The sequence below is a fragment of the Mesoplodon bidens genome (assembly GCF_964165515.1).
Source record: "Mesoplodon bidens genome assembly, chromosome: 16".
Lineage (NCBI taxonomy): Eukaryota > Metazoa > Chordata > Mammalia > Artiodactyla > Ziphiidae > Mesoplodon > Mesoplodon bidens.
This window is the reverse complement of record NC_138173.1, coordinates 12,465,529-12,486,217: the sequence shown is the minus strand read 5'-3', so window position 1 is coordinate 12,486,217 and position 20,689 is coordinate 12,465,529. Positions and strand designations below refer to the sequence as shown.

The following is a 20,689-nucleotide window of genomic DNA, read 5'->3' as shown; positions in this document are numbered from 1 at the left end:
TAAAATCTTCTCCCTTAAACACTTTATTTCCTCTCCTTCAAAAAAGTGGGGAAATCATGACTCTGCAAGAAAATTTTTGAGTTTAACTGGGAGTTTTCAGTCCACTGCTTGCAGCTTGGGAAAAAATTGAACTTATCTCTTGTATTTTTGGTTTGCTTTGCCAGCGTATTTAGAGATAACAGGTTTCCATTTATGCTCATTTCTATACCTTCTTCCTTCCTTTTCTTTTTTCTTCATTTTTCCCTTTCTTTTCCTTCCTTCCTTCCTCTCTTTCTTTCCCTCTCTCTCTCTCTCTCTCTCTCTCTCTCTCTCTCTCTCTCACACACACACACACACACACACACACACACACACACAGGGTCCCAGGGAATGGTGTTCTATCTCAAGATGGTCTGTAAAGCCCTCTTGACTGGTAGAATTCTGACTGCATTGTGGCCTTTATCTAACAGAGGAGTATAAGGTCTAAATGAGCTTGTTTTAAATATAACACTCAAAATTTCACAAAGTGGAACTTCTAATTTGTGAACATTTGAAAGGAAGGGAAATAACCTGGTATCCATCACCTTTGTTTTTCAAGCTTCAAATTTTCCAAGACAAGAAAGGGGGTATGGACAACCCCCCAAGACACTCTCTCTCTTCTATTTGCTCCTAATTGATTCATAAGAATAATAGAGTTCCCCTGTGTTCCTAGAATGCCACTGGGATTATATTTTTATTCTGAGAAAGAGACGGGAATCCGTTTACAAGTTCTAAAATTTCCAGGGAATATTGACGATGCCACTGTTTTGAACTTCCCTCCTTTATTTCTTAAGGGCAGAAGTTAGATTACACTCTTTCACATACTTGAAAGAGACACAATAACCCAAGCAAATCTCTCCTCTCTACTAGCAAACCCCACCCTGTACCACTACTCTTGAACAGAAACTGTGTTTCTGTGGCTTGCAGCAACTCTGTGTATAATTATTGCTAGCCATACTGGCACAACAATGTTTAGAGATAACTCCTATAGCTCAGTATCCCAATTTAATTGCTCAGGGGACATGAAGATCCATGCCAGACGTGGTGTCACACATTATGAATGTGTCCAGTGGGCTCTGATCCTGGAAGTATTGGGTGATGGAGGGGCAACAGGGTTTAAAATGTGTAGTCAGAATTGGTCTGTGGAAAAATTCTTCCAAATGTACATCTCATATATGAAATAAACTAGATAGGAGTTTTCTTAAATCTGACTACAATCCCTAAAAAGTTAGACAGCATTATCAATAATGAGTTGTAAAACTGAAACTTTTCTAATCTACCAATAATAAAAAACAAATTTTGAAGAAACATGCTAGAGGAAGGACAATTATTTTTCTATTCTCCCTAAGGAAATGATATTAATGAAATTATTATTAAATGAAGAGGCAATCAAAGAATATGCACCCAGAAAGCATAGGGGGAAAGTATTATAAAGGTGTGTCAGGCAGTTAATTAAACTATTGCTATTTTTCAAATTTTATGATATTTAAGATATTTATCCGTTTTTAAGCTTTGCAATTTTTGGTAATTTCTTTTTTTCATTATAAATAAGTATTCACTTTCAGATCTAATTTTGTATTTGTAATTTTATATTCTTTTTCTCTGAAAGGGCTGTCCAAATTGTGTAAGTTCCTGGCCCTTGAAAACCTTGATTAACTCTGCACAGGAGCTTTCAGATATTTAGGAATAGGATAGAGCTTTCCCTTTTGGTTAAGACTAACAGTAACACAGTCAAATGGGTTCGTGACTTACTAAGTCTGGAATCTGACCTCTGCAATGCAATCGGTAGCTCTGGGGTGTCAGAACTGAGAACAGTGAGCGGCACGTAGATTTATCACCAACAACTCTGCAGGAAGGAAATCTGGGTGGAATTTGGCACTGAGTATGAATTTCTGTTCCAGAAAAGAAATCTTCTGCAAAGAAGGTCTGCTGAAATGCCCTGGTGGAGCTTTTATCTAATTTAAAAAGGAAAGACTTTGAGGCTTTTCAGAAAAGTGTGGAACACTGGATTTGAGGTATCTAGGTTCAGTTCACCCAGTTTTGGTTCCCGCACTATAAAGGAAAAGTTAAGATAAGCTTGACACAGCGGCTGACGACGACAGTCCTCTCCTATCGAACTGCCCGTTCCTGTCCTCTGTCAGTGACTGGACTGGGTTGATGGATATTATGGGAGACCCTGTGAACAATGGGCCCAGCGACCCCTGACATGATCTAATAACAGTTTATCTCCCTCAAAAGAGCAGATGAGATTAATGCACTGGGCTCGTCATTCTTAAGCAACTTATGCCGAAGTCACTGGCTCTTCCCTGAAGAAGAGTTTATACGTGTGTATCTCTGTTTAACCCATTTACGAGTAATACAGCTTGCTTGCTCTTTTCGGTGTGTATGCCCTGTTAGAAGATTTGTCATTTTATATCCCAAATGAAGCAAAAGAAAGTTGTAATTATATTTCACCACGGGCCTACAATTTGGCTCCAGGGGCAGTAATAAAAAATGGTGAGGAACAGACCCCCTGTTTGCCAGACTGGCCACCCAGTGGTCCCCATGGGAAGGAATCACAGCTTGCAGGAAAATCCCTTCTCTCCTCTCTGATCTCCCAATCCTAAAGTGGTCCGAGACTAAGTACAATTCACATGATGGAAGACTCCTTTCTTTAAGCTGGACTCAGGGTGGGTAATAACTGGATATTACTTAGCATCACATTTGATAGGGAATTTGAAAGTATCTGGAAGCCTTTAAACAGTCTCTCCTCTGTCTGATGTCATGGAATTTCTGCTTCACTGTGATCAAAGGAATCAGCGTACAGTACACAGAAGTGCACCATGCCTGACATTGTGATCAAAGGAATCAGCGTACAGTACACAGAAGTGCACCATGCCTGATTTCCGCAGTTCTGACAGCAGCGGGTCACTGTCTGAACTGTTTATTTGGCTGTCCAGGCTTCTTTGTGACTTAGCGATAAAGTCTAGTATCCAGAATAATGATGCATTCTGCAGGAGAAAATGACAGGAGGATCATGGCTGCAGGACAGAAAGGATGCTGGCAGGTTTGACTCCAGTTTGTTTAAACAAAGGCATTTCCCAGAGAATATGAAGTATTCCTGATGATGAGAATTCTGTGAGATTGTTGTCTTTCTTTACATTTTTTCTTTATCATCGCTGGGTCTAGTGAACTTGAAGAATCATGTAATCTATCACGGCCATGCCTACACACTGATAGACATGTGCAGGTGGTTTAAGAAAGCAAACAGTCCCGTTTATATCGGACAGTATTCTTGATGCTGGTTTGAGGCTAGCTCTGAATGTGTGGTTTTGGAAGGAAGCTGCATTTCTGGGGAAGAAAGACTACCCTCCCCCAGTTTTACCCAAAACTCATGATCAAGTAATCAGAAAGAAGAAAAGTCAAGGGGTGTTGACTTCTCTTGATGTCCATTCCCTTCTCTCTGAATAGAGATCCTAAAGTAACAGGCTGAAATGCTTCTCCTGGGAGAAATTTCTGCCTTGGTTCTCCTACCCCTGGGCACTCTCACCCAAACCTCCCTGAACCCACAGTTCACTCTTTTGTAATGCGACTGTGAATTGTACTAGCTTTGCTTTGTGATCAGCATGTTTCATGACTTCTTTCTGACAGTGTCAGGTTCTGCTCTTCTCTGTGGCTGGTAAAGGTAACTGTCCTTTCATCCTCTCCAAAAGAGGTACCAAAGGTGAAAGTCTGTGGCATTCCCCCCATTTGGTTGTTGTCTCTCTCTCACTTTAGTGATAGCCATCGCCATGGGGCCTGGTGCTTGGCCAGGCCTATGAAGACACACCCCCTACTCTGTTCTCATCTTGCTGTACCTTTTTCTGTGTCAGTCTTGATCTGCTCCTCAAGATCCTCTGGGGACACATAGAAGTCCTCTTCTGGCATCGATGATTTAGGCCGGCAGCGTCCACAGCAGCAGTTGCAACAGCAGCACAGACAGCAGCAAAAATAGCAGCCGGTCAAGAGGCCAATGATGACAAACAAAGTCTAGGGGAAACAGAGGCAAAGCAAAACAGGGGTGAGGGGTAGTGGGGTGTAGGAGACCCCAGAAATCAAGTGTGTACCCTTGTACCTCCAGAGACCTGAAGGCATCACAGTTCACCCCAGAGACCACATATTCACCCTCATCCTTATTCCATGCAGGACTATCTTTTTAGTTTCCTTGGAAACAAATTCCTCATAAAGTTTTACCTAACAAGTTAAGCCAGGAACAAGTGACTTGCAGCCACAGTAATGAAGTATGACATTTTCTTCTTTAGTCTTAAGCCATGGTGATCATTATTAAAAGCAGAGCAAACAAACCAGCAAACAAACCAACGAACATAACCTCTACAGGTCACATGAGCTCACCAAGGGCACTGAATCATCCTCACCAAGAAGAGCTAGGGATAGCTAGCCCTGACACCACCCCATTCCTCTCAGTCACCACATCCTGCAGTCTCTCTCCTCACCATCTCTGCCCCCTCCCCATTGCCTCTCTCCTGATTGGTAGGGCTTTAGAGTGGATCCCCTTATCTCTGCTTTGGACACTTCAGTAGCCTCCTAGCTGACCTACCTGCTTCCACTCTTGCCTCTAGCCCACTCTGCACATTGCTGCTGGAGCTTTCTGACATGTTCTCTTGAGCCCATGCAGCGACTCTCCTGCCTCTTAGAAGAGGCTGGAGCTCCTTATTAATGGTCATCTGGCCTCTTCCAGTGCCTTCCCTGCACCAGCATGGCACTGTTCCTGCCATCCCTGCAGAGCTTTGCCCTCCCTATGGAACCACCTGCCTAGACACCCACTGTCCCATTCCCTAGTCATCTAGAAAATACCCACTCCGCGTTTAAGATTATCTCAAAGATCCTCTGTCTGACATCTTTCCTGATCCCCATCTCCTCCAGAACGATTACTCCCTCCTTTGTGCCCCAACTGTACGCCATACCAATGTCCACCATAGTCTTGTTTTGTTGACACTTTTAAGACAGTGATCAGTTTATAATTCTGTCTCAGACTGTGAGCTTCTTCGAGGCTAAACTATATGTTAGTTGTCTTTCAATCCCTCCTATACCTAAGGATTTAGTACCTGGAGTGTGGTAGACAGTAAATGCCCACTGAATTAATGAATGTATTAATTGATTAGTAGATAAAGAGATGATTTGTTCCAACTAGTGAACAGCACCAGGATTTCCCCATGAGCATATAAAAGTTTCCTCACTAAGTTTGTCATCGCTAAAGATTAAAAGATTAAACTCTCCCAACCCAATTTGAAGTGAAAACAAGCCCATTTTTGTTAATTGAGCAAGATAAGTTTATGATTTTATTAAAAATATGTTATTTGAAATAGAAAGTGATTTTATACACCCTCACACCTATAATCTTTTTGCTATGGATTCTCTACATCTTCAGAGTCATGAATTTCTTAAATTATTCTGAAAAGTATAAAAAAACTTCCTCTTCACCAACTGCCTCTAAGAGCCTCCTGTGCAGTGTTCCTGAGCCAGTGCCCCAACAAGCACCCCCCTTTTTTTAACCTACTTTTGACCTTTTTGCTTTCACTATTCCATTCCCATATTTTTTCTCCTCTCTGAAAATTTCCTTTAATCCATGTATCGTTTTGTTCTTTAATTATTCCAACTAGATTATTTGCCTGTTGCAGAAATAACCTTGCCTTATCCTTGGAGTGCTTAGTGCAGTACAAGGCATAAGTAGGTGTCCACTGTTTTTAAAATATTTTCAAATTGGTACACTGATTCATACATGTAATGCATACTTAATACCTATCACTGTGTGCCAGGCCACTCTAAAGGGCACTGGGCAATTAGGCTTTGGCACAAGCAGAAGGGGAAGGTAGATTTCTTTGTAGCCTTATTTTTAAAGAGCCACATCAGGAATTATTTTATGTATATCTCTTACACTATTGAACAGCTTCTGCTTGTCTATATGAATTTTGATCAATTTTGTCAACTTCCTGGGCAAGGAAATCTATTCTTTTTATGCAGGTAGGCCCCAATATGCAGTCAGGTGCTAGTGTGTAAATTATCTAGAACTCCAGATGTACCTTCCCATTGGAAATAGGGTCATACCTGGGGGTTACGTTCCTACAGAAACCTGTATTTTACATAAACATTCAAACTATCGTCATAAATGACATTGACAATATATACACTCTCATTCTAAGTTCCAAATCCTCTAGGCAGAAACTTGTCTCCCTCCCAAGTCTTCAATGATAAAGAAAGGAGGTTTCAGTGGGAATCCCAGTTATCCCCAAGAAAAGGAATTCTGAGGACTGCAGAAGGCAAGCGAGGCTTTAGGCTGCAGACTCTCTCTCCCCATGCCCATGAACAAAAACATATTCTGTCTCGTCCTGTGTATGTAAAACTATTCAATTTAGCAAGATTTACTTTAGTGGAAGTTTAGCGGAAGAAAGTAGCAATCAGAGTACTACTGAACATGACATCTGCCTCTGGAGATCTGCTGTTTATTAATTACAACTCGTATGAATGTGAGTTCATCTGATTTCACAAAATGTGTGAACTGTGAACTTACTACATGTATGTGAACTGTCCAAAAAAGATGCAGATGGACTATATGTATGATTCATATGTAAATATACTTTTATCAGACGATAAGGATATTAATACTCATAAACAAATATAAAACTATCACCAAGCATGCATATACTAGGGATTCTTAGGAAATCACACAAAATTTACTGTCAAAAGTCAATTCCGGGGCTTCCCTGGTGGCGCAGTGGTTGAGAGTCCGCCTGCCGATGCAGGGGACGCGGGTTCGTGCCCCGGTCCGGGAAGATCCCACATGCCGCGGAGCGGCTGGGCCCGTGAGCCATGGCCGCTGAGCCTGTGCGTCTGGAGCCTGTGCTCCGCAATGGGAGAGGCCACAGCAGTGAGAGGCCCGCGTACCGCAAAAAAAAAAAAAAAAAAAAAAAAAAAAAGGTCAATTCCGGTTGCACTAAGTCCTTAAAAATCTTGCCTTTTTCTTGACTAGATATCCTTTTTCTCTCTCTCTCTTCCTCTCTCTCTCCAACTCAGTGTGCTCCACTATTTAATTCTTACCTTTCTCCCCTCATTTCCTTCTCCACTACTTCACAGCAGGCTCCATGTGAACCTATGACCTAATTACCATGTATTCTCCGCAGTACTGTCTTTGCTGATGTAGCCTATGCTATAGATAGGAAAGTACATGGCTAAATTTGTCCCATAATAATTTTTAAACAGTTGTCACACTAATAAATTATTTTAGGTTTTCAGCAATGAGTCAGTTCTTAATTTGTCATGATGGGAGTAGGGAGGGCAATCAGAATTAACCTGAAGCTTCAAATTCAAATATAATTAACATCTAGAAGTATTTTAAGTCATGCTGTATTTTATAATTATTTGGTGAACTAAAGCAAAAACGATCCTTCAATAACAGCTCCTTTTATCTGTAAGAGTTTAGTAATATAGTAAGGTTAGACTTTCCTTGAGGTGGAATCTAAAAGAGAGAATAATATCATGATCTTGTAAGAAATTGTTTTCAAGAGAAACAAAAAATCCAGTTCACCTTTGCCCACCAGCTTGACAGCATGAAGTAGGTATTAACGTTTTCATCTCCAAATTGCTCGGCCACATAGAGTCCCAGTGATCCGTACTTGTCATATATGTTTCTTTTTGACGTGTCAGTAAGTATTGTGTGGGCATTGTTGATTTCTTTAAACTTCTCAGCAGCACCTGGATCGTCTGGATTCTTGTCTGGATGGTGTTTCAAGGCCAATTTTCTTTTAAAATTAAAAAAAAAAAGTGAGGAAAAGTGTTACTTGACAGGTATTACAATGACATTTTAGAAGGGCATTATTCATTTGTACATCTTTTATACATGTAAATACCATGAAATGTTACATTTCATAATAATGTTGATTTAACTAAGCAAGTTTCCATTAAATGTTGCCTTGTGTTTCTAATGTGCAGGCACAGTAGTATTGTTTCTCCCCTCACATCCTCAAAGGAATTCTCAATAGCTGCATAGCTGTTGAGTCTTAGACATTTTGCTGTTGGCAAATATGTGAAGTTTATTTTTACCTGGAAGCTCATCAGTAGCCCACCTCAACATGCAGAGGCCTTTAAGAGTTCCAGCAACAGGACCAGTTTATACCACAATTTCATTTAGAACTGGAAGACTTTTCCAGAATTAACAAACCTTCACACCACATATTCTAAAAGTTAAACTCAACTGTCAAAAAAAAAATCTCTGATTTATACACCTTGAATAAATATTATGACCCTTTCACAATTTTTTCACAAATCCTAACTCCCTTTTGTTTTTATGGACAAATACCGTGACTTACCTTGTATTCAAATGTGTATTTGACCTCTTTTCAAATAGGTCTTCCCACTTCAAATAATCTGTAGAAATTTACTTGTGAGTACAAGGCCCTCTCTCCTCTGTGGATCATAAAGCAATTCCAGAAGGGTATGAGTGTGTGTTGTGTTGCAGTGTGTGCGTATTGGGGGCAGAGGGGTGATACGTGAGTATTCTTTATTCTTCAGTTATAATCAAGTATTAAAAATGTAAAATGGATGTAAGAACTGAGCTATGATAATCAGGCTCTGGCTAGGGGCTCTTTCCCTCACTTCCCTCCACAGACAGATTTAAATTGATGAAAGCCATGTTTAATATTGAGTCTAGTAATTTTTCCTCTACAAAGTCAACTAATTTTAAAACTCTCTACTGGAAATTCCACATGACTTATTCTCCCTACTGTGCCTATTGTAGGCATATGTAGGAATGCACCTTAAGCTTTTGTTTATTTTATCGGTTTAGATTAAATTGCTTCATTTTAAAGCAGTAATAAAAGGCCATAAGTAGAAAAAAATAAAGTATATCTTATAAGCCAATCTGTACAATGAACTTAAAAAACATCACACCTATTTTAGGAATTAAAGCATTGCTGGTTAGGAAGTAGGTGAATAATTAAGCAGTTTAACATCAGGATGCTTAAAAAGTACCAAAATATTTAAAAACATACATCATGGTGTATAATACATTCTAACTCTGAACTCAGAATAAACAAAAAGAATAAAACAATAATAGTTCATTTTAAATTTGTTTAATCAAACATTTTTCATCCTTATTTTTTGAGAGATGTTTGGGGTATCTATAAATTCTTATTGGAGACATTTTTTTACCTGCAGAATTTATGATAAAATCTTCTAATAGCACAAAATGCCAATTTTGTCATTTTAAAGAACTTTTATAATGTTTACTACATGCCAGCACTATTGTAAGCCTGTTATAAATATTAATTCATTCATCTTCACTGCAGCTCTATGAGACTGGTATTATAATAATCCCATTTTACAGTTAGGAAATTTAGCCACTGAGAGGTTAAGTAACTTGTCCAACATCATACAGCTAATAATTAGAACCAGGCTTTGAACACAGGCAATCTGACCCTGAGCATTATGCTGCCTCCTACATATTTTTAAATTAAAAAAGTAAGACATTGCAAGGACTTTGGCTTTTGGTCTAGGTGATGTGGGAAGCTCCTGGAGTGTTTTGAGAAGAAAAGGGTTATGATCTGACTTTAGTTTAGAAGGATCACTCAGTCTGGAGAGGACAAAGGCCAAAGCAGGAGACTCTTTTAGGGGAAGTTCATGGTGGTTTGGACCAGTGTGGTAGTGGATGATTAGTTGGAAGTGGTTGGATTCTGGTACACTTTGAGAGATAGCTGATGGATTGGGTGTGGGATGTGAAAGAAAAAGAGGAATGAGGGATGGCACCGAAGTTTTGGCTTGAGCAACTGGAATTTTGGAGTTACTGTTTAAAGAGTTGGCAAGAGATTTTTTTTTTGGTAGTAGGAAATGATTTGCTAGGATTCACAGTTCTATCTTGAGCACCTGTGAGATGCATATTAGACTTACAAGTGTGACAGAGGTAGAGAGATATATGAGCCTGAGTTCAAATGAGAGTTACTCTGGGAGATGTACATTGGGAGTTCTCAGCAGGTCGATGGTATTTAGAGCCATGGAACTGGAAAAGATTCCCAAGTGAGTTGGATCCAACATAAGTCCAAGGGCTGAGCTTTGGGAAGGAAGAACTACAGAGGAGAGGAGGAAAGAAAGACCAATGATGCAGAAGGAAAAATCCGGAGAATATGGGGTGATGGGATCCAAGTGAACAAAGTATTTCAAGGAAGAGGGTGGTCACCTGTGTCAAGTACTATTGACAGGTCACGTACAGTGACAACTAAGAAGTGATCACTGGGTTTAGTGTTACAGAAATCTTTGGTGACCTTGACACGTGCACACACATACACACATAACACGTATACACATGCATATATGCACATACACACACAGACAATTGTATATATGTCTTTATATAGGGAAAATAAAGCAGAAAAATAAGTAGAAATAAAGAGAAAAATGAAAGGTTATAACCATGCTTAACTGTGACTATTGCTGGGATTATAGGTGATTCTTTGTTTATTCTTGTTATAAAAAAATACACATACTACTTGTGCAGTTTCCTTCCCTAAGTATTTTTAAGCTCCAGTTAAAAATTTTATGCTCCTTTAATAACTGAAATTTTAGAGTTTGTTCCCTTAAATGACCCACTACCAAATTAGAGGGGGAGAGGAAGGAAGAAAGAAGTCCTCAAACTTTAATAATACAACAATCATTATCAGAAAGTCTCAAGTGGATTCTTTAAGCACATTAATTTTAATGGCTCAATATTCCTGGAATTCTCACTCTGTGCCCTGGAATACAATTGCAGCATTTTCCCCTACCAGTTCCAGAGATCATGTCCAGGCCAACCAAATGCAAAGGCTCTTACTTCTGCCCTGAAAGAAAAAAAATCCCTGGAAAATGCCTCTTTACATATATTTCTTTATTTCTAGGGTTCAGTTGTAGACTGATGCACACTACCCAAGACTTATCTGGAGAAACGTGTCATTTTAAGCTGCTTGGATCTTTGTCAGCTTTCAAGGGCAGATGCACTCAACTATTTATCACATTCCTCTAACAATAGAGCTGGCAAATTCAGAGGGCTGGAGCACCTCCATTTGTAACAAATCCAATTCCTGGTAATCAGCAGCATTCTGACTCCTCTTGGCAGATGCTCTTGGCCCTGAGGAATCCTCAGGAAATATGGCTAGCAGAGGCAGCTGCCAAAGTTACACAATTGCTCAAGGAGGTAGTTGATCGATGACTCACCCCCTTGGTGTTGTCTGTACAGCAGGAAAACACGTATGGAATTTAGGGTGAAAGGAGAGTTGCTTGGAGTACATTTAAATTGCCTATTCACTTTAAAGATCTTTCTTATAACTTCTCATTTTATACTTAAAAGTGATGTAATGTTCAACCAGAACATGAGCGTTTAATTCCACATCTGTCTATACTCTTCGTCACTGTTAATCTGGTATGGCTATAACTAATATTAGAAATAGCATCAATACCTGTAATTTCCACTTCAAAATCCAATAACAGCTTTCAACTGAGTAGCAGATAGGATCAATGTGGATTTATAGGTGTAATTACCAAAGGCTCCTAAGATCTACCTATTTTCAGGCAATGGAATAATTCTAAGCATTGTAGTGCCCAGTTCTCTTCCTCACACCATCTACCACTCAGGTGAGATCTACCTACTATTCTCTACCAGTCTGTGAATCACCCAAGACCCAGTTCTGACCATGTTGCCCCAGCTCAAGACCAAATCTATCTCCATGGGGTTGGAATGTCAGAGGAGACCTTCTTGTTTGGAAAGGCTGGCCCTGAGCCTCAGGGAACTAAGTTCCACCATCTATATCTGTAGCTGCCTTTCCCCACTCAACACATTTTTAGCTGCCTTCTCCAATTACCTTTTGTTGCTTCCTGTTTCAAAGATTTCCCCATTGCTGTGTGACTTTCTGCTAAACTCCCTCAGCCACAAAGTTTATTGCCCCTCCCATGTCCCAGAAGAAGGCTACCTGCTACCTAAAATGAAAGAGTAGAAGAGGGAGGGTGAGGCACTGGTTTCTTCCTATATCCTAGAACCGTTAAAAGTGCCCTCATGGCAGAGGCAGCCTCATCAACAGCAAAGGTAGAAAAAAAAAAAAAAAAAAGAAAGAAAAAAATCTGAGCTCATATTAGATATAGACTATTATTTCTAGGAAAAAAAACTGACTATAATGGGAAGAAGACTGGTGGTAGATAGGAAAATGAACTGCTATAAACCAGTTTTCAGGTGAAAACAAACCCTAGACTAGTAACCCTGCGTGTTTGGCAAGTATTGCAACTATGGAACTTAATAGTATGTCTTCATAGTAGAAGTTCAGTGGAACTCTTGTGCCCTCTTGGACTCAGGCAACACCCAAGTGAAAGTATAAGAAACTAGTATATGAGTTCCAATGCACATGTCCCTGACATTTGGTATTGACAGACATTTTAATGTTTGACGGTCTGGTAGCTTGTGTGTGTGTGTGTGTGTGTGTGTGTATCCCTTTGTGGTTTAATTTGCATTCTCCTAATTACTAATGAGGCTGATATATATGTCATTTGGATATCCTCTATTTAAGTGTATGTTGGTCTTTCACCAGTTTTTAGTTTCATGTTTAAAATGAATTTGTAGGATTTAAAATATATCTATAGTATTCTATATATGAATTATTTGTCAGTTTATGTATTGCATATGTATTCTCTGTTTCTAAGGCTTTTTTGTTGTTGTTAGTTTCCTTATGGAATCTTTTGGAGAACAGAAATTCTTTTTTTAACTGTTTTTTTTTTTTAGTTTATTGGAATATAGTTGATTTACAAAGTTGTGTTAGTTTCAGGTGTACAGCAAAGCGATTCAGTTATACGTATACATATATTCATTCTTTTTCAGATTATTTTCTCATACAGGTTATCACAGAATATTGAGTAGAGTTCCTTGTGCTATACAGTAGGTCCTTGCTGGTTATCTACCTTATATGCAGTATTGTGTGTATGTTAATCCCAAGCTCCTCATTTATCCCTCCCCGCTATGTTTCCCCTTTGGTAACCGTAAGTTTGTTTTCAATATTGGTAGGTCTGTTTCTGTTTTGTAAATAAGTTCATTTGTATCATTTTTTAAATTAGATTCCACATATGAGTGATACCATATATTTGTCTTTTTCTGTCTGACTTCACTTAGCATGATAATCTCAAGGTCCATCCATGTTGCTACAAATGGCATTATTTCTTTCTTTATTATGGCTGAGTAATATTCCATTGTATATATATGTACCACATCTTCTTTATCCATTCCTCTGTTGATAGACATTTAGGTTGCTTCAGTGTCCTGGCTATTGCAGATAGTGCTGTAATGAACATTGGGGTGCATGTATCTTTTCCAATTATGGTTTTCTCTGGATATATGCCCAGGAGTGGGATTGCTGGATCATAGGTGGCCCTATTTTTAGTTTTTTAAGGAACCTCCATACTGTTCTCCATAATGGTTGTACCAATTTATGTTCCCACCAACAGTGTAGGAGGGTTCCCTTTTCTCCACACCTTTTCCAGCATTTATTATTTGTAGACTTTTTGATGATGGCCATTCTGACCAGTGTGAGTGATACTTCATTGTAGTTCTGATTTGCATTTCTCTGATAATTAGCGATGTCAAGCATCTTTTTATGTGCTTTTGGCCATCTGTATGTCCAGAAATTCTTAATTTTAACTAGTTTAATTAATCAGTCTTTTCCTGAATTAGGGAAGATATTGTCTTATAAACTCTTTAAAATCTTTATAGATTTGCCTTTCACATAGAAGTCAATGACCCATTTGTAGTTGATTTTTTAATGTGGTAGAAAGCAAGCATACAATTTCGTTTTTAAAATATGGATATCCAGTTATCCTAGTGTCATTTATTAAAAAGATAAAATCCTTTCCCTATATTTTAAATAGGATCTCTATTCTGCTCCATTGGTCTATTTGGCTACTTCTGGGCTAATAAAGTCTTGAATATTATACCTTTAAAATATGTCTTAGTATCTTAAAGAGCAAGTTCTTCCATATTGTTGTTCTTCAGGAGTTCTGTGGCTGTTCTGGGCCCTCTATATTTCCACATACATTATAGAATTAGTTTGTTAGTTTACACACACACACACACACACTCTCTCTCTCTCTCTCTCTCTCTCACTCTCTCTCTACTGGGATTTTTATTACAATTGCATTTGACTCTATAGATTAATTTGGAATTTGACATTTGTATGGTATGTCTACTTATTTAGAACTCAAAGTTTATCATTTTACCATTTAGGTTCTGCATATATTTTATTAGCTTTATTTCTAGGAACTTATTTTTTGTGTGGTTTTGATATTAAAGTATTTTTCTTAATTTATTGCAGATGTAAAAGATTTTTATATATTGATTTTTTATCCTACAAACTTAAGCTCATTTATTAATTTTAATAAATTATAGGTTCTTTTGCATTTTCTACATACACAATCATATAATCTGCAAATAATGAAGTTTTTTTCATTTCAATTCTTATATCATTTTATGTTTTTCCTTATTGTCCTGGCTAAGACCTCCAGTATGATGTCAAGTAAGAGTGACTAAAGCAGACATTCTTCTTTCCTTCTTCTTTTACTAATTTACTAAGAATGAATGAATATTGAATTTTAATCAAATGTTTTTTCTGCACCTGTTGAGAAGATACATTTTTTTATTTTTTAATCTGTTAATGTGATTGATTTCTTAGTGCTAAATGAAACTTGTGTTCCTTGGATAAACTCAACTTAATTATTTATTATTTTACTTATTGCTGGACTCAGTTTTCTAGTACATGCATTTAATTCTGTAAATTTCCCTCTAAGTACTACTTTAACTACATTCCACAAGTTTTAATATGAAACATTCAGTTCTAGGTACTTTTTAATTTTAATTGTGGTTTATTTTACCCAGGAGTTATTTTAAATTGTGCCTCTGAATTTTCAAACATATGGGGATTTTCTAGCTATCTTTTTATTTTTGCTCTCACTACAGTGCAGCTTGATTGCACTGCAGTGAGAGAACATATTCTATATGATTTAAATCCTTCAAAATTTGAGATTTGCTTTTTGTCTCACTATATGTTCAGTTTTTATACATGTTCCATGTGTACTTTAAAGAATATGTATTCTGTACCTTTGGGTGCTTTGTTCATATATAAGAACAATCAATTTTCTTTGCTAATTTTTTTTGTTCAAATCTTCTGTATTCTTTGCCATTTTATTGTTCTACAAGCAAGGTATGTTAAAATCTCCCACTATTACTGTATGTTTACAAATTTCTCCTTATAGTTCTGTCACTTTTTGCTTTCTGTAGTTTAGTCCATGTTCTTTAGAAGTATACAAATTCACAACTGTTATATATTCCTGGTGAATTGAACTTTTATCATTATGAAATACACCTCTTTTTGCTAGTAATACTTTTAGTCTTTACTTTGATATTAATAAAGCTACACCAGCTTTCTTTGGGTAGGCTTATACATAGACTATATTTTTCTCTCCTTTTATGTTCAAATTTTCTGTAACCTTATATATTAGATGTGTCTTTTGTAAACATATAGTTTTGGGTTATTTTATTCACAGTGACAATCTTTTTCTTTTAATTGAAGCATTTAGTCTATGTTTACTCTTAATCTAATTGTTGATTTATTACAGGTTAAATCTACCGCTTCATTATATTCTCTGTCCCATCTAAAGTATTTTTCTTTTCCTCTCCTTTCTTGCCTTCTGTTAGATTGATTATTTTTCATTATTATACTTTTTTCCCCTCTGTTGCTTTGGAAAATGCACATTCTTTTATTATTCCTTTTGGGGTTCTCCTAGAAATTAGAAAATCCCTGACTTGTCAAAGTCTAAAGTCAATGTACTTTTGTCTTTCTCCAAGACAATATAAAAATCTTAGAACACTAACACTATTACTGTCTTCCCAATTTGTGTTGTTGGTAGCCCGTACTTTAATTCTGTAAATCTTTTAAGCCCTCAAAAAATGTTATTTAACACAATTAGTATATAACTGTCCCTCAGTATCCATGGGAAATTGGTTCTAGTATCCTCTGTGGATACCCAGATACGTAGATGCTCAAGTCTGATAGCTGGCCCTCCATATCTGTGGTTCCACATCTGAAGATTCAACCAATCATGGATTGTGTAGTACTGTGGTATTGGGGGAAAAAATCCACATATAAGTGGACCCATGCAGTTCAAACTCCTGTTGTTCAAGGGTCAACTGTATGATGGTATTTCATACAATTAGTATTTGTGTACATTTCCTCACATATTTTCCAATTTTGTTGCCATTAGTTATTTCCTGCATCACTGACCATACATCTGGGATCATTTTCCTTCTGTCTGTGAACACTCTTTAGTATCTCTGTTAGTGTAGATCTGCTGATGATTAATTCTTACAGTTTTTGTTTAGCTTAAAAATGTCTTTATTTCACCTTCATTTCTGAAGAGTATTTTCCCTGATAAAGAATTGTAGGCTATCAGTTATTTTCTTTCATCCGTTTTCTTTCATCCAGATTTCAGTTCACTGTCTTTTGGATTTCATTATCTCTTGAAAAAATCTGCTGTAAGTCTAATTTTTGTTCTTTTCCATAGGGGCTTTCCATCTTTGGTTTTCAGCAGTTTTTCTGTGATGTGCTTAGATATAGACTTTTATTTCTTCTGGTTGGCTTTTATTGGGCTTCTGGTATATATGGATTGATATCATTCATGAACCTGGAAAATTCACATACATTATGTTTTCAAATCGCTTTCCCCTTGTCCTCTGTCTACTCTTCTTTTCAGACTCCAGTTGCACTTACCTAAGACCTTCTTAATAGATCCTCTATGTATTTTATCTTATTGTTTTGTTTTTTGTCCTCTGTAATTCTTTCTGGTTATTTTCTTCTGGTCTGTTGTCCAGTCAGCTCTCTGACCTGTTAAACCTTGCCTTTGAATTCTTGAATTTCATTGTTGTATTTTTTTAGTTGTATAATTTATGTTTATTTTAAACATCTGGAATGCCCCTTTTCATAATTTTGAGTTCCCCGTGAAAATTCTCAATCTTGTATTTTATCTTCTTGATCATAGATGTTTTAATGTCTTTATCTGATAATTCTAATACCTGAGTTTTCTGAAGTTCTGTTTCTATTGTCTCCTTTCGGCTGATTCTTGTTCTTGTTGTCTTGACTTGTGTCCTTGATTATCTCTGGTATGCCACATATTTAAAACTTATAAAGAATAATCGGAGTACTAAGAAGATGTTATACCAGAGAGAATTTTTATGTCCTACTTTCAGATGTCTGGAGGCATTTACAAAACTGGAATCATGTTAATCTAATATTAGGAATTGAGATTTTCTCAGTCACCCAGATGGCTCAAAGTTCAGTTACAGTCCATACAAGGGTGGTGTTTCCATTGTCTGTTTCTGTGTAACAAGCTACAGTAAAATTTAGTAGCTTAAACCAGCAAGCATTTTATTTATTTGCCTACCATGTTGTAATTGGGTAGGACTTTGTGGGGACAGTTTGTCTTTGCTCTGTTTGCCTTTGACTGGAACTGCTCAACTTGAGCTGAAGGATCTGCTTCCAGGATGGCTTCACTGACCTGCTGATAAGTTGGTGCTGGCTGTGGCGGAAGCGCAGCTAGGGCTGTTGGCTGGGCACTCTTTTCTCCTCCACGTGGCTTCTCCACGTGGCTTCTCCACGTGGCTAGGTGAGATGCCTCACAATGTGATGGTCTCAGGGTCATATTTCTTAAATGTTGTCAAAAGTAGATTGCAAAAGTAGAAGCTGCTATGCCTTTTTAAGATTTAGGTAAATCATCACTTCTGTCATATTCTGTTAGTTAAATCAGGTCAGAAAGCCAGCCCAAATTCTAGAAGACTACCAGGAGATATGGTTTATGGAGGACTACCAAAGTAATTGTTAACCACAGATGGTTTACTTCCGTTTTTGCCCTTTCTCCTGGGGTGCAGCACTTTGGAGTTTAAATGGAATTGCAGGATTTCCATTCTTACAGGGCCAGGGTCCTGGTTTTTTCCCCCTTCTCTGAAGACTGAGTCCTGCTCAGCCTCTCAGCTTCTCTTCTCCCATATCATGACCTAATAAGCAGCAATTCTTTACTCTCAAATGCTTTTAAGATGTACATATATAAATATAATTTTCCTTTCAGTTTTTCTAGTTTTTAGCAGAAGGGAGAACTGGTGCTTTACCTAGCCAGTGATAACCAGAAACTCCTGATTCAGAAATTCCTGGTTATCTTTCATGTTTATATTCTCTCCTTTCAACTATGTGTTAATTTCACAGAGAGCTTTTTACCACTGTTATATGAATGAGCCAAAGAGTGCCTCTGTGTATTGACCCCTACATTGTTTATTTCTTTACTGCAGACTGAGACCCATTAGCTCAAAAGGCCTCCAGTGTCAAGCTCAAATTTTCACACATTCAGTTATTTTTCTTTTTTTAATTTTTTTGACCGCACCATGCAGTTTGTGGGATCTTAGTTCCCTGACCAGGAATTGAAACCAGGCCATCGGCAGTGAAAGAGCAGAGTCCTAACCACTGGACTGCCAGGGAATTCCCTCAGTTATTTTTCAAATAACCCAAACAAGCAGATTGTTAGCCATTCAGAGCCTGTCTACTTTACATATCTGCAAGACTCACCCCACATCTGCTGGCCATTGGTAAGACAGAGCCTTATGGCTATAAGACTGCAAGCTGCTGTGGCCCTTTGGAACTGTCTGACTCAGAGACTCCGCACTATGCTCCCGAGTGACACCACCTAGGTACATAAGTCCCCTTTCCAACCTTCCTCTCACCTGGGTGTTCCCTTGACCTCCTGCCTTTTTGATGATAACCCCCATGCCATAAGCCTCTGGATGGTCTCATGCTGTGAGGAACTTCCCCTCTCATGCAACCCTGTTCAAGCACCATCCAGTAAAGCCTGTTGTGTTGCTGGCTCTTATGGTCATGTCTTTTCCGTTGACCAGCCGCCAAATCTCTCCACCCCCCACAGCCATTTCGTACATTTGTACTGAGTACAGTTTCCCTCCTCGTAAGACACTTTAATACAGTAAGGTGCTGTGAAAAAGCTGGAATGAGAATGTAAGTGGGACTCAAGGAAGCAGCAGCCACTGGGCCAGGGTTAGTGTAGAGTCAAGGGACAGAATAGCAAGGTCAGGGCACCATTTGAGTTCGCATTGCAAGTAATGATGCCAGTACTACCCCTACTGTGTAATTATTTCTGAAACACCTGCTGCCATAATGTATGATTCAAGTACCAAGGCTTCACCCAGGGCCCTCTGAAGGCCACATTACACAGTCCTGTGATTTCCTCACACTTACAGATGGAATATCTGAGCAGCACACCCCAGAAATTGTTAACATTTTCTTTAGTTTTCTGGGATCCGCAGTCACATTCAAGATTCAAGACAGATAGCATGAGATAACGATGGGAACCATAATTGATGATCTATTTCAGAGACCAGTCCTTTCTCTCATATAGAATGACATCGAGAGTCCAGTGCTGACCTCTAGTGGCAGTTGAGACAGTGATCCCATCGTGCTTCAGTGATCCCTTGCCAGATTTTTACTAGAATTTTTACTTCATGAGGCGTTATGCTTATTTTTTTTTTAAAATATGACTTAAAAATACTTAAACTTCTGAAAAGTTCAAATGCCAATTGATAGAGCTTTGTTTTAGGTCATTTTCTGATCGTTACAGTTCTTTTCTATGGCTAATTTTAAGAGCAGCTCTTTACCCTCCCTAATAAAATAGGATAGACTATAGTATTTGTGCAAACACAGTAGATAAAATGTGGCCAATATTAGAAGTATTTGTCTATACCAGTCATAAGAGTACTACTTTAGGGGATGGGGACCTGAAGTTCGGCCACCAGTAGGCCTCTGACATCCTTCAGCAGGCCACTAAGATTGTGTGCTATATTTAATCCTTTTCCCCACAGCCTACGGCTCACCCAGAATCTGAGAGCTGCATATAATACAAGATCTCTGTATCTGGCCCAGGTTCCCATCAAAAGTTTCTGTGCCTCTAACCTTATTACATTTCCTGGGGAAATTTTTACGTTCTTGTTTTTTCAAAGCCGGCAATCTCTGTTGAACTCTGAACATCAAGGGATCATAAGACCAGGATGTAGGAGAAATGGCTACACAGACCTTGTTTCCTTCTTCCAGCAGCAGCTCCAGCCACTGGTTCTTGTCAAAGCCCTGAGCAGGCACTTACTGTCTGTAAGCCTTACTCCTGCTGGCTTCCTAGCTCAAGCTCAGTAATAGTGTATCATGTCAGCGCTACAAGCAGGTCCTGGTAATTACCTGTAGCAGGCCCATCCGCTGGCCCTTGTAGGGCTCCCAGTGCTCACTTTCTTGTTCTCCCTAAACCCATTTCCCCCCCTAAACCAATATTTTAAAACTACCAGGGTCTATTCTTCTAGACAGTCCATTTCACTGACTCCATTTCCTTGACTATTTGGACTCAGCCTCATGGTCATACTGTAGGAGTGCTACTCAAACCAATTGATTCACTTCCTTAAAAGTTCTGATTCCCTGTCATACCTCCAAGGAGATGACTCTAGCTATCTACTACTTCCACTCCCATTTCTGGGAGAGCAGTATTGCTGGAGAAGATTGCAAAACTGTGCAAATCAGGGGCAATAAAGACAAACAGCTTCCCCGCCCCC

General features: G+C 38.5%; 1 protein-coding gene across 1 annotated transcript in view; it reads right to left on the bottom strand.

Moving 5' to 3' along the window:
* DNAJC5B (DnaJ heat shock protein family (Hsp40) member C5 beta) overlaps positions 1-20,689 on the bottom strand; it is a gene marked incomplete at its 3' end in the record, with an annotated part of 46,775 nt that overhangs the window by 8,152 nt on the left and 17,934 nt on the right. Inside the window, exons 2-3 of the mRNA XM_081258630.1 lie at positions 7,580-7,793; positions 3,855-4,026 (exon numbers count right to left, since the gene is read on the bottom strand). Of these exons, the coding sequence (XP_081114756.1) occupies positions 3,855-4,026; positions 7,580-7,793 (386 nt within the window). The remainder of the gene's footprint in view (positions 1-3,854; positions 4,027-7,579; positions 7,794-20,689) is intronic.